Raw genomic sequence first — 12,594 nt, forward strand, 5'->3', positions numbered from 1 at the left:
AGTGAAAGTAAGCAGTTCAAATCAAGAACTTGATATTTTTTGGATTTAGATCTAGTACAGGTAAAGAAAACGTAGTTTTTGAAGTAATGGAGGGTTAGTAGAATGTGCATGGTCTTCTCATTAACATAACTATATATTGCTAAATAATGCATCCCTACACACAATAACTCATGTCGCGAGGAGATGCTCCGCTTAGCGGTGCCCTTGTTGAATTTTAATTTTGGTAATCTGTGCAAATCAATCCTGTATTTTACATTTTTATGACATCTTTTGAAATCACTTTAAAAGGGGCAAAATATGAGCAATGCTGACTTTCCTCTTTAGAAAAATTCTAAAATAAGATATTAGGTCTTCATGAACAATGCCAAAAGGAATTGTCAATCTTTTTAGGTTGCTCTGCAAAGTTTGTGGCCAAAACAAGTCTTAAAGTTCACATGAATCGACATGAAAATCAGAAAGTAGAGAAGATTGCTTATCACTGTCCAATAGAAGGGTGCATGAAGAAGTACTTCCTGAAGTCCAAGCTTCGAGAACACATGGTTCAGAAACATCTGAGCAGTATCTCTAGTAATGGTCAGGTCACCCAACTGGATCTGGAACCCTTACTTGGCGGTGAGCTGCAGGACATCGGGATGCTGCCCTCACACACAGAGACCAAGACTGTCGTCCAGGCGGTTCAGATCAATAGTAAGTCATCTTGCTATCCAATAAAACTGAGTAGCTAAAGACTGAAAATACTTTTACATCAGGGTAAAGTAAATATAACAAGAGGCCAATGGGCCACATCGATCCCCCCATTGTGGCCCCACCCTACCCCGGGGATCATGATTTTCACAACTTTGAATCTACACTACCTGAGGATGCTTCCACGCAAATTTCAACTTTCCTGGCTGTTTAGTTTTTGAGAAGAAGATTTTTAAAGAATTACTGTAATGTATCGTGTATAACACGCACTCGTGTATAATACGCACCCCCAAAGTTGACCCAAAAATGGCGAAAAACAGCAGGTCCTATGTATAATATGCATCCTAAAAATGTCGAAATCAACGGTCACCATTTCCCCCTAAACTATTGATGTTTCATGATAATTTTACAATCCATGCGCAATTTCTTTAATTTTGTGATCGTAACATAGTACTGACGATGAAAATCGACGGCAGCCATTTTTCCAAATAACTATATATCGATGTTTAATTATTATTTTATAACCCAAGCGTAATTACTGTAATTTCGGGATCGGAACATGGTCCAAGCGTTATAGGGTCAAAGTTCTTACAATTTTACTTAAAAAGGATGGCATGATTTACATGGGCGATATCAAATATCATTTGACACTTCATAAAGAGTTTCTTATACAACAGTGGAAAAGTTGAAGATCATATATGTAGAGAAGAACGGCAACCGAGCTTAGTGCTTAAAAGTAATAATGTTTGCAGATACAAACCAAACCAACATCAAAAGAAATGATTTAATTGATTAATTATAGTCAAACTCTTTGATTGTTGTTAAATAAACATTTTGAAGAAATGTTTATATGTCGTATATCGTCATTATCAAGTCGTACAAATGATCGATGTATTTTTAGCAGTATCTTTTAAAGCAATAATGTTTAACTGCAAAACTGGACACGAAGTAATCAAGTTTAATAAAATCAGAATAATTTCTTATCTACATGACTTGAAAACACCCTGTGAAGTCCGACACAAGACAGGTGCATGCTTCTTGACACTGGAAATTGTAAAACAACATTGACCATGCGCCCAATCAAAAGGTGGCTACTTATGTAATAATGAATACACTGGCGATATTTAAACTTGTTTGATGCAAGAAATAGTGTTGAGAGAGGATAAATATTTCAATACATGGAAATAAAACTAAGAATAAGGTATTTCTGATACAGTAAATTTAGTATACACTCACACAACTTGAATAACATGCTATATTGGCAGTCACTTCTGCAGTGGTAACAAAAATCAGGGCTTGAAAAAATAGGGTAAAATTTTAGTCCTTTGTACAACACGCAACCCCCACTTATGATCAAATTTTGGTTGAAAAAAAGTGTGTGTTATACACGTGACATGGTATTCTATATTTTCCTATGTAAAACTTCGACGAGACCCCCCCCCCCCCATTGTGGCCCCACCCTACCCCCATGGGTCATGATTTTCACAACTTTGAATTTACACTACCCGAGAATGCTTCCACACAAGTTTCAGCTTTCCTGGCCTTATGGTTCTTGAGAAGAATTTTTAAAAATTTCTCAAAATTTTTCATTAATTTCTAATTATCTCCCCTTGAAAAAGGGCGTGGCCCTTAATTTTCACAACTTTGATTCCCCTTTGCCTAAGGATGATTTGTGCCAAGTTTGGTTGAAATGGCCCAGTAGTTCTTATGAAGAAGTTGAAAATGTGAAAAGTTAACAGACAGACGACAGACAAAATGTGATCAGGAATGCTCACTTGAGCTTTCAGCTCAGGTGAGCTAAAATTAATGTGATTTTTGACTGATTGAAAGTAGAGGACTTGAAAAAAAAAAAGTTTTGATTGTAGTAGAATTTTAATTACGATAGAAGACTAAAGTTATGAATTCTTTTTAATAATAATAATATAGGAGCTTTGAAATTTGATAGATGAGTGAATTTGTTAAATATCAAGGAGTAAAACTTTTTCTTTTTTCTATTAAACATGCAACCAAAACCACCTCATACTTACAATCTTTACCATCTAAATTGTAGATCCTTGTGTAACCCAAAGTGAAGAACATTCATCTCAAGCAACTGGTAGGAACCTTAGGGATGGTCCTGTATATATATTAAAATAGTGAATGACAAAACCTTTCTAACTTTATATTAACATATTACAGTGCAATATGTTAATATAAAGTTAGAAAGAAATACGATTAAAATACCGTATCTTAAGAAATATAACTGGGAAAAACCATCTGTTTATGAATTAATACAATTAAGTGTCCAAAATTATAAAGATTTGTGGAATCTGGGGATATATCTCTATTTAGCTTTTAATAACCGCAACATTATTCCAAAAATTGTTTTTTGTTATGCATGTAATTCTGTGTCTCTATTTCGTATCCTACATTGTATCATGCCATATGTCTATAAATATCATTTTCCTTATGTAATATGTTGTTCCTAATGCCACAAGATGATTATATCAGGGCTCGACATTAACGCTTGTCTGCTTGTCCAGTACCAGTTAAAAAAATATATGGACAAGTGATTATTGCTGGCCACTTGTCCGACTGGACAAGTGCGTTTTTATGTAAAGAAGTCTCCAACATTTTAAAAAGAAAAGAAAGTTTTGTGATAAGTTTATCCGTAATCTCGTTATAAGTTTATCAATTAGTTATTTTGAATATCGATCCCGACATCAAATTGCAATGCAATTGAGTTACTCTTGATGGGATTGAACTTCACTAATTACAAACAACTTTCAATATTGAACTGTAAAGGTGTGGATCTTAGTTCTTACAAAGTACCAAACACACATGTTAAGAAAAAGAAAGGAAGAAAAGGTAGCAAAGATAAAGGATTACGGAAAGAAATGTAATTTATTTTAGGTTTCATTCATCATTGATAGATAAGATGACTTTCCATGTTTAGTTTAAAAAACAGCTGAGAAATCAATAAAACAGTTACATGTATTTTAAAACCTGAGGCTAAATTTAAAATGTCTTTAATTTGCCATGACAAAGCTTAGAACAGCTGACAAATCATGTTTAATGTTTTATGGAACCAATACATTTAGGAAAGACACTTTAAGTTTCCATTTAAAAAGTCAGGTTATTAATTATAGCAATAATAGTCAATATATGACTTTTTTTTAATAGTATTGATACAAAAGTGTAGTTTTCAAGTTGACAATATTTGATCTTTAATATTGAAAATTTTTTGGACAAGTAAAGTTGAAGTTCGGACAAGTAAATATCTTGGTCACTTGTCCGAATGGACAAGTAGGGAAAAAAGTTAATGTAGAGCCCTGTATATATTGAGCAAATAAAGAATGACTCTTGTATAGTCATTGAATTTGAACCTAATACTGAGCATGAACCTGTAGATATGTTAAAGAGTGTTTAATATTTGAAACATTTGCAAAAACTCTTTATTAGCTTTACTTTTTTTAAACAAAGTAATGGTTATGCATTACTTTACTCATGTAATGGTCATGTAATGCATTACTTCAAGAATATCAAGTAATGGTAATGGTAATTTAATGCCAAAATTCATGAAGTAATGATAATGTAATGCATTACTTTACAATGTAATTCACCCCAAGCCTGTATTACACACTGACTTTTTTCAACAGAACCAAAGACAACCACAGCAATGCTGACTATTCCAGTCTCAGAACAGATGACTATTGACCCCTTGGAATTTATAACAAATCCAGAAGGTAAAAAGAGTTTTTTTCTCAAATTTTTTAACTATAAATTGCTTTGAATTTTGAAGACAACACTATATTAGTCTTACACTTTTTGGAGGAACACTGCATTTTCATACAGATTTTACTAATCCAGATTCAAAATACAAGTATTTTTCAAAATTGATGTTGTTATACTTCCAAGGCTACCTGTATTCCTATTAATGTTATGGGAATAGCAAATTTGACTGAGATTTGGTATGAATTTAAATGTAGATTCCTCGGGAGAAATGCCCCAGATCAGTCAGGCTGTGTTAAATCAGCTGATGTCAGGACTAGACAAGCCAGAGGAGACCTCCAATCCATCTACATCCAACACAAGTAAGCAGGGGGGGGGGGGGGGGCTGTTGCTGCTGCTGGGGCAAGCTCTTATACATCATGTTATGGCTTTTCTTTCAAATTTCAAGTCCAACTTATAATTAAAGATTTCATAATCAAAAAGTTAGAAAATTAAGGAGGCTGGATGGTCAACAAATTGACCATCATATATCTACCTTTTAGTTAAATTTTTCCCATGATTTCTTAAGTCATATTGTTAAACTATACCGTAATATAGTAAAGAAAAATTCACAATGTTAGATTTAAAAATTTTAATATTTTCCTATATCTTTATACAAATTCTTCTTCTTCTTCTTGAAAGATTTTTATTCTAAAATGATAGCTTTATTTTTTAATCGGGTTTTCCAACGGAAAAATCCGGTTATTGAAATGGTGAAAATGGCGGGTAGGCGGGCGGCTGCCAAAAGGGTACCCTCATTGTACGGATAACTCCTCCTACAGTTTTCAAGATAGGTAGTTGTTCTTTTGCAGATCAATTGTACATAAATCAGAAATGTGCATATTGCTAGGATTTTGATTTCTGATAATTTATAAAAAAAATATTAGCTTTTGAACTTAGTCATTCTTTGGCAAAATATTGCACATAGGGTACTCCATTTCACTGGATACGGTAGGTAGTGTTTATCAATTCAGGGTAGACATGGATTATGGATACAGTTCACATAAAAGAAAACCCGGTTTGCTGTCACATTTACAGCTTTTCACTTGTTTACACGTTAGATCAGAAAAAAACACTGTTATTTTGGGGAAAAAAATTGCTTTCTTTGGTTGTGCTCTAAAGGTTATGAAGGAAGCATTAGTCCTTTTCACAAAAAATCTTAAAATTTATTTTTTCATAAATGAAAACCTAAGTTTTAATTTGTTTATTTTCACGAAAAATCTTATGAGATTCTTATGTGTAAAATTCGTCGTAATTTTTCAATAGCACATACCTTCTCGTAAATATTTCAAAACTGTAAAAAATCATCAAATGATGTACAATTTACAAGATAAATAGCTAAACTAAATGTTTTTAGCCACACTATACATTTACTTTGCATTATATAGCAGTTATTGTCAGAAAAATACTCAAATTCTCTCAAAAATTTTGTGCAAATTTTTCTCGTAAGATTTTCCGATACCACACTATATATACATATGATTGTGATTGTGACGTCATATTTTGATTTCTACTACATCCCATTGATTTTACTTAATGTAAGTGAAGTATACTGTGGAATCATTAGAATTCGTGGGGGCCAATTTTCGTGGATTGTGTATTTTTTGTCCGTTCGTGGGGACGTAATTTCGTGGATCTCTTCGTTTTCATTTTTATTAAGAAAGATAACTCTGGAAAGTTTGTTTGCTGACACGAGTTATCTTTCTTTGCGATAGTATAGGTACATGCTGTTTATACCGATACTAGGTATTAAGTCTTGAGTAAAACTCAGCAATAAATTCGCCAGAAGGCAAAATAATCTATTTAAAGTGTGATTTTTTTCTTGGTCTGGTCATTTTTCTCGAAGATGTCGTTGAGACAGTGGTTGACTACAGGTAAACTCAAAACAACAGCACCAACAGTTCCTGGTCTGCCCGACCCCGGGGACTGTACAGAACCTCGGGAAGCGGCAGCATTCCAAGCTGCAAATGATGCAGTTGAAACTATTGTTACAAGTACTACCGATAGTCTTCTCTCGACACCTAGGAAAAGAAAGCGGGGTGAATATAACAACCTGGACGAAGAACAAAGGGCTAAAATTGGCAGACTCGCTGTTGAAGACGGTGTTGCAAGGGCAACAAGGCGCTTTATGACCAATTCTGGTATTAAAGTGTCAGAATCAACAGTAAGAAGCATCCGAGACCGGTATCTAAGAGCAAGAAAAGCATCTGGTATGTCATAGTATTTATATAACTTTTATATACCGTAAATATTAAATTACATTAAGCATTGCGGCATTTTTTTCTGTAATAAATGAATATAAATACGCAATAAATATGATGCATCAATTTTTAAGGGGATTCACATCTCGCTGCTCTTCCCAGATCCCCTCGAGGAAACACTTTGATGCTTGGTTCCTTGGATAGCGAGGTACAAAACTGGATCCGCCAAGTACGGCTCAACGGGGGTGTTATCAATTTGAGAATCGTTATGGCAGGGGCGGAGGCTATTGTGACCAAGTTCGACAGAAAAAAATTAGCCCGGTTTGGGGGCCACATCGAAATTACTAAGCATCTTGCTAGGTCGATTATGCGCCGTATGGGTTTTGTAAAACGGAAAGGGACAAAAGCTGTTAAAACTTTACCAAGTGATTTTGACGACATCAAATGTGAATTTGTGAAAAAAGTCAATAATGTGGTGAGTGAGTATTCTGTCCCGGATTCTCTTATAATCAACTGGGATCAAACTGGATGCCAGCTCGTTCCCAGGGGTGAGTAGACAATGGAGGAAAAAGGATCAAAGCAGGTTACAGTCGCCGGAATTGATGATAAACGACAGATAACACTTCTTTTAGGAATAACGAAATCGGGAACTTTACTTCCCCCGCAACTAATATATGCAGGAAAAACAGAGCGCTGTCTACCTCAAAGTGTAGAGTTTCCTTCTGATTGGGATATCACGTTCACCGAAACTCACTGGAGCAACGAAAGTTCGATGCTTCGATATGTGGATAAAGTGATCGTGCCCTATGTTAACGAGATTAGAGAGGAACTTCCGTTAGATCGAATCAACCAGAAGGCCATTGCTATTTTCGACATTTTTGCTGCTCATCGCACGAATTCTTTAATTGAAAAATTAAAGAGCCACAACATTCAGCCCCTGTATCAGGTCCAGTACAATCTCCAGATTTAGCTATATAGCTTGAATAAGCTAAATAGCTTTATTAAGCTATTCAGAGTAGCTTCATTTAGCTATTTTGTCATATATTTTTCTTAAATTTGTAATTTTATCAGTATGTATAAAAAATCGCACTTTAGTCCAGTGATAGTTTTTAACTTTGAACTGTTCTGTGAACAATGCATGTAAAGATTACTCATCAATTTGTGTCTCCTTAAGAGACTTTGCACTAAAAGTTTTGGGGCAACTGTTTCATGACCACACAGTAACTACTTGAATGAAATATAAAGGAGGTCAGTTATGGTAAACAAGATAATTGATTGGTAATAATTTATCACAATGAGAAGAAATCATACTTATCCACGCCTCATTGCACACAAAGTGGTCAACAGTTACCCAAACAATGGAAATATATTTTTTGCTTTTAAGTGTTTAAAAGCTGCAGTGTTGAAACTATCTTTAATTGTGGTCAAGTTTATAATGGTCAGTTGTGCAAATATGAGTAGCAAGTTTATTGCAATTTTTTGTCTATTTCTTACAATAAAAATTTTCTTCAAAAACTGCACATAAATAGCTTTATCAAGCTTTTTTGAATAGCTTTATAAAGCTATATAGCTTTTTCAAGCTATATAGCTAAATCTGGAGATTGTACTGGACCTGTGTATGTCCCAGGCGCGTGCACTGACAAGCTCCAGCCGTTGGATGTGGCCGTAAACTACGATTACAAGGAAAAGTTAAAAGCAGAATTTCACGAATGGTATTCAACCCAAGTTTTTGAATCGCTTGACCGTGACGGTCCAGGGAGTGCCAATATCGATCTAAAAACATCGACACTGAAGCCTCTACATGCTAACTGGGTAATTAACACCCATTATAACATGTCAAAACGCCCAGAGCTGATAAAGAGCGGCTTCCAAAAAGTGGGACTGTAATTAGTCGATCTATTATTCTACTGAGTAGTAATTAACATTGAACTGAAATATTAAATGTTATAAATAAACCTTTTCTTCTTCACACTGCGTTCTAATATTTTTTGCTGTAAAATACAAACGTTATCTTTAAGAGTACTCTGCGTTCTTTGCATTGAAATATGAACATGAAAATTAAAAATGCCTTTACTAGTACTTCTACTTTATGTGTACATATAGAGATTTGTTTATTTAAAAAAGTACAAATTCAGTGTCTTTATTCGTTGAGGATGTAAATTCGTGGGGAAGGGGTACCCACGAAATCCTCGAAAATTGAGCCACCACGAATTCTAATGATTCCACAGTATACCGTAATTTAAGTTTTGTATCCTGTTTATGAGAATTTTGGTTTATTTATATGTTCCTCATCTTATTTAAGAATTAATAAGTGAATTGTTGCTAGAGAAAGGAAAACTTGTAAGTAAAATCTTAAGTGAAACCTATTACGAATAGAATTGTGAAAAGCACTGAAGATTTCTCATAAAAGATTCTTATAAAGTTCAAATGTTTATATGAATATTATATATTCTACAATGATCATTATTTTCATAGCCTGTAAAAACCACTAAAGTCAGCAGCTACATCTGTCTAAATCTTTGCAGACTTGTTTCAAAGAAGGAGCAATCAGTTCTTTCATATATGTTGAGGTTATTATGAATGCCTTCTCTACTTTGAAATCAGTTTAAATTTTAAAGGACATAATTTGTAACTGTTTTATATGATTAATGATGCATCAGGGAAACCAAAACTGGGTTCAGTGATCATTGTTACATCAGAACATTTTTCCTGTGTATCATACTTAGGTTTATGAAAAGATTTTTGAAAATATAAAATATTTATTAATTTACAAAATCAATGGATATTCATGTAGCAAGCCTTGCAAGCCCTTTGGTTCTGGAGAACAACAGTGGATCAGCGCGCACCGATTACCTTAGTAACCACAACCTGAGTTACCGAGCTCGACATAGGCGACAGCTGCTAAAGGAGAAAACCTCAAGTGCCTCCACTAGTCCTCAAGTCCCTGACCGGGGTGAGATTTACATGTCAGGTTTCATTGATCTTGTTTTGAAAATGAATGGAAAAAATTTGAAAATTTTGAAAATTTATGGAAGTTTTTATTTTGTTCTTCAGAAAACTCTGATGAGGGTTTGCTTAACCAAGCATCATCTGCATTCATGATTTCGTCATCGGAGGCAGCATCATTCAGTGGCTCGATGGATAACGGGACTTTTAGTTCTGCTGATTCACTGTCCTCGCGAGGGATCACCTTCCGTGACCCAGAAACTGGAGTTATGTACATACAAACACAGCTGTTACAGGTACATTTTTTGATCAAGTACACTGCTATTTAAACTCATTCAGCTACAGTAAATGACAGTTCTGTGGTTTTTAGGCCAATTTTGTCAAATAAGAATGTTAGAAGGCAGAGGATAATTTTTTATTCCACAAAATAAAGATGCCGGGTTATTGTTTTGTATTCTAACATTTTATTTTAAATCAAATTGCCAAAAAGAGACTTTGGTGCACATATAAGGTTACCTATCATTAGCAAATGTGTCAGTCATTGACTAACTCAGCAAAGTGGAATAGATAAATTTCATCTTCTTGAATTGTTTTTAAAGTTTTTTAGTCAATTTTGAGAGAGCCGTTTTGTAAAAAAAAAAAAAAAAAAAAAAAAAAAAAAAGGTTGAAAAATAGTATAGAACATTCCTGATAATGTGCCTCGGAAGTAAAATAATTCTTTTTTAGCTCACCTGAGCTGAAAGCTCAAGTGAGCTTTTCTGATCAAAATTTTCCGTTGTCTGTTGTCGTTGGCGGCGTTGTCGTTGTAAACTTTTCACATTTTCTTCTTCTTCTCCAGAACCACTGGGCAGATTTCAACCAAATTTGGCACAACGTATCACTGGGTGAAGGGGATTCAAGTTTGTTCAAATGAAGGGCCACGCCCTCTTTAAAGGGGAGATAATTGAGAATTATTGAAAATTTGTTGGTATTTTTCAAAAATCTTCTTCTCAAAAACTATTTGGCCAGAAAAGCTTAAACTTGTGTGGAGGCATCCTCAGGTAGTGTAGATTCAACTTTGTTCAAATCATGGTCCCCATGGGTAGGGTGTGGCCACAATAGGGGGATCAAGTTTTACATAGGAATATATTGATAAAATCTTTAAAAATATTCTTCTCAAAAACTATTTGGCAAGAAAAGCTCAATTTAAAATGGAAGCATCCTCAGGTAGTGTAGATTCAAGTTTGTTCAAATCATGGTCCCCATGGATAGGGTGTGGCCACAATAGGGGGATCAAGTTTTACATAGGAATATATAGAGAAAATCTTTAAACATCTTCTTCTCAAAAACTATTTTGCCAGAAAAGCTCAATTTAAAATGGAAGCATCCTCAGGTAGTGTAGATTCAAGTTTGTTCAAATCATGGTCCCAGGGGGTAGGGTGGGGCCACAACAGGGAGATCAAGTTTTACATAGGAATATAAAGATAAAATCTTTAAACATCTTCTTCTCAAAAACTATTTGGCCAGAAAAGCTCAATTTAAAATGGAAGTATCCTCAGGTAGTGTAGATTCAAGTTTGTTCAAATCATGGTCCCCGGGGGTAGGGTGGGGCCACAACAGGGGGATCAAGTTTTACATAGGAATATATAGAGACAATCTTTAAAAATCTTCTTCTCAAAAACTATTTGGCCAGAAAAGCTCAATTTAAAATGGAAGCATCCTGAGGTAGTGTAGATTCAAGCTTCTTCAAATCATAGTCCCTGGGGGTATGACGGGGCCACAATGGGGGAATGGATTTTTACATAGGAATATATAGCAAATATCTTTAAAAATCTTCTTCTCAAAAACTATTAGGCCAGAAAAGCTCAAATATGAGTGGAAGCATCCTCAGGTAGTAAAGATTCAAGTTTGATCAAATCATGGTCCCCGGGGGTAGGGTGGGGCCACAATAGGGGGATCATTTTTTACATAGGAATATATAGAAAATCTTTTTCTCAAAAACTATTAGGCCAGAAAAGCTCAAATTTGAAGCATCCACAGATAATGTAGATTCAAGTTTGTTCCCCAGGGGTAGGGTGGGGCCACAATTGGGGTATGAATTTTTATACAGGAATATATATAGAGAAAATCTTTAAAAAAAACTATTAGGCTAGGAAAGCTCAAATTGGTTTGTAAGCATCCTTAGATAGTGTAGATTCAAGTTTGTTCAAATCATGGCCCCTGGGGGTAGGGCGGGGCCACAATGGGTGATAAATTTTTATATATAGAGAAAATCTTTAAATATCTTCTTCTGAAAACTATTAGGCCAGGAAAGCCCAAATTTGAGTGGAAGCTTCCCCAGGTCGTATAGATTCAAGTTTGTTTAAATCATAGTCCCGGGGTACAGTGAGGCCACAATGGGGGATGAATTTTTACATAGGAATATTTTTACATAGGAATATATAGAGAAAATCTTTAAAAATCTTTTTTTTAAAAACTATTTGGCCAGAAAAGCTTAAACTTGTGTAGAGGCATCCTCGGGTAGTGTATAAATTCAAGTTTGCAAAATGATAGTCCCTGGGGGTTGGGCGGGGCCGCAATGGCGGGTTGAATTTTTACATAGGAATATTATAGAGAAAATCTTTAAAAATATTCTTGGAAAGTTTTAAGTCCAAAACTCAGTACTTTGTTTGAAACCTCAGGTTATGCAGATTTAAGTTTGATGAAACCATGATTCCCTAGAGAAAAGTGGGGCCACAAAATGGGGGGGGGGTATATAGGATTAGAGAAAAATCTTCTTAGAGGTACAACAACAAAAGGGGCTTGGTATTTACCAAAAAAAGATGCGGATAAAAATTGGCAGATTTTCAGTTTTTAGCTCGCAAGATCTACTGTACTTAGTTGTAAAGATATTTTGATTTTGATACTGTAATGCTCAGAGTAAGGCTCAGGTGAGCGATGTGGCCACTGAGCCTCTTGTTGGATATGAACTTTCAGTGCCATTGTGACTAAACTTGAACAAAACACTTGTAATCAGGGTCATTCACAATAAGTC

At 34.9% G+C, this 12,594-nt stretch overlaps 1 protein-coding gene across 3 annotated transcripts in view; it reads left to right on the top strand.

The window, feature by feature from the left end:
* LOC105345430 (zinc finger protein ZXDC) overlaps positions 1 to 12,594 on the top strand; it is an 89,037-nt gene that overhangs the window by 75,385 nt on the left and 1,058 nt on the right. Inside the window, exons 8-14 of one of the 3 annotated variants that reach the window (XR_010714036.1) lie at positions 391 to 687; positions 2,735 to 2,779; positions 4,323 to 4,409; positions 4,653 to 4,757; positions 9,430 to 9,588; positions 9,690 to 9,877; positions 10,420 to 10,621. Coding sequence is in view for 2 of the 3 variants with exons in the window: in XM_034457684.2 (XP_034313575.2) it covers positions 391 to 687; positions 2,735 to 2,779; positions 4,323 to 4,409; positions 4,653 to 4,757; positions 9,430 to 9,588; positions 9,690 to 9,877 (881 nt within the window). In the remaining variant the exon portion in view is untranslated. The remainder of the gene's footprint in view (positions 1 to 390; positions 688 to 2,734; positions 2,780 to 4,322; positions 4,410 to 4,652; positions 4,758 to 9,429; positions 9,589 to 9,689; positions 9,878 to 10,419; positions 10,622 to 12,594) is intronic. The other 2 variants (XM_034457684.2, XM_034457687.2) reach the window with 2 other exon arrangements.

Source organism: Magallana gigas, chromosome 5 (genome assembly GCF_963853765.1).
Source record: "Magallana gigas chromosome 5, xbMagGiga1.1, whole genome shotgun sequence".
NCBI lineage: Eukaryota > Metazoa > Mollusca > Bivalvia > Ostreida > Ostreidae > Magallana > Magallana gigas.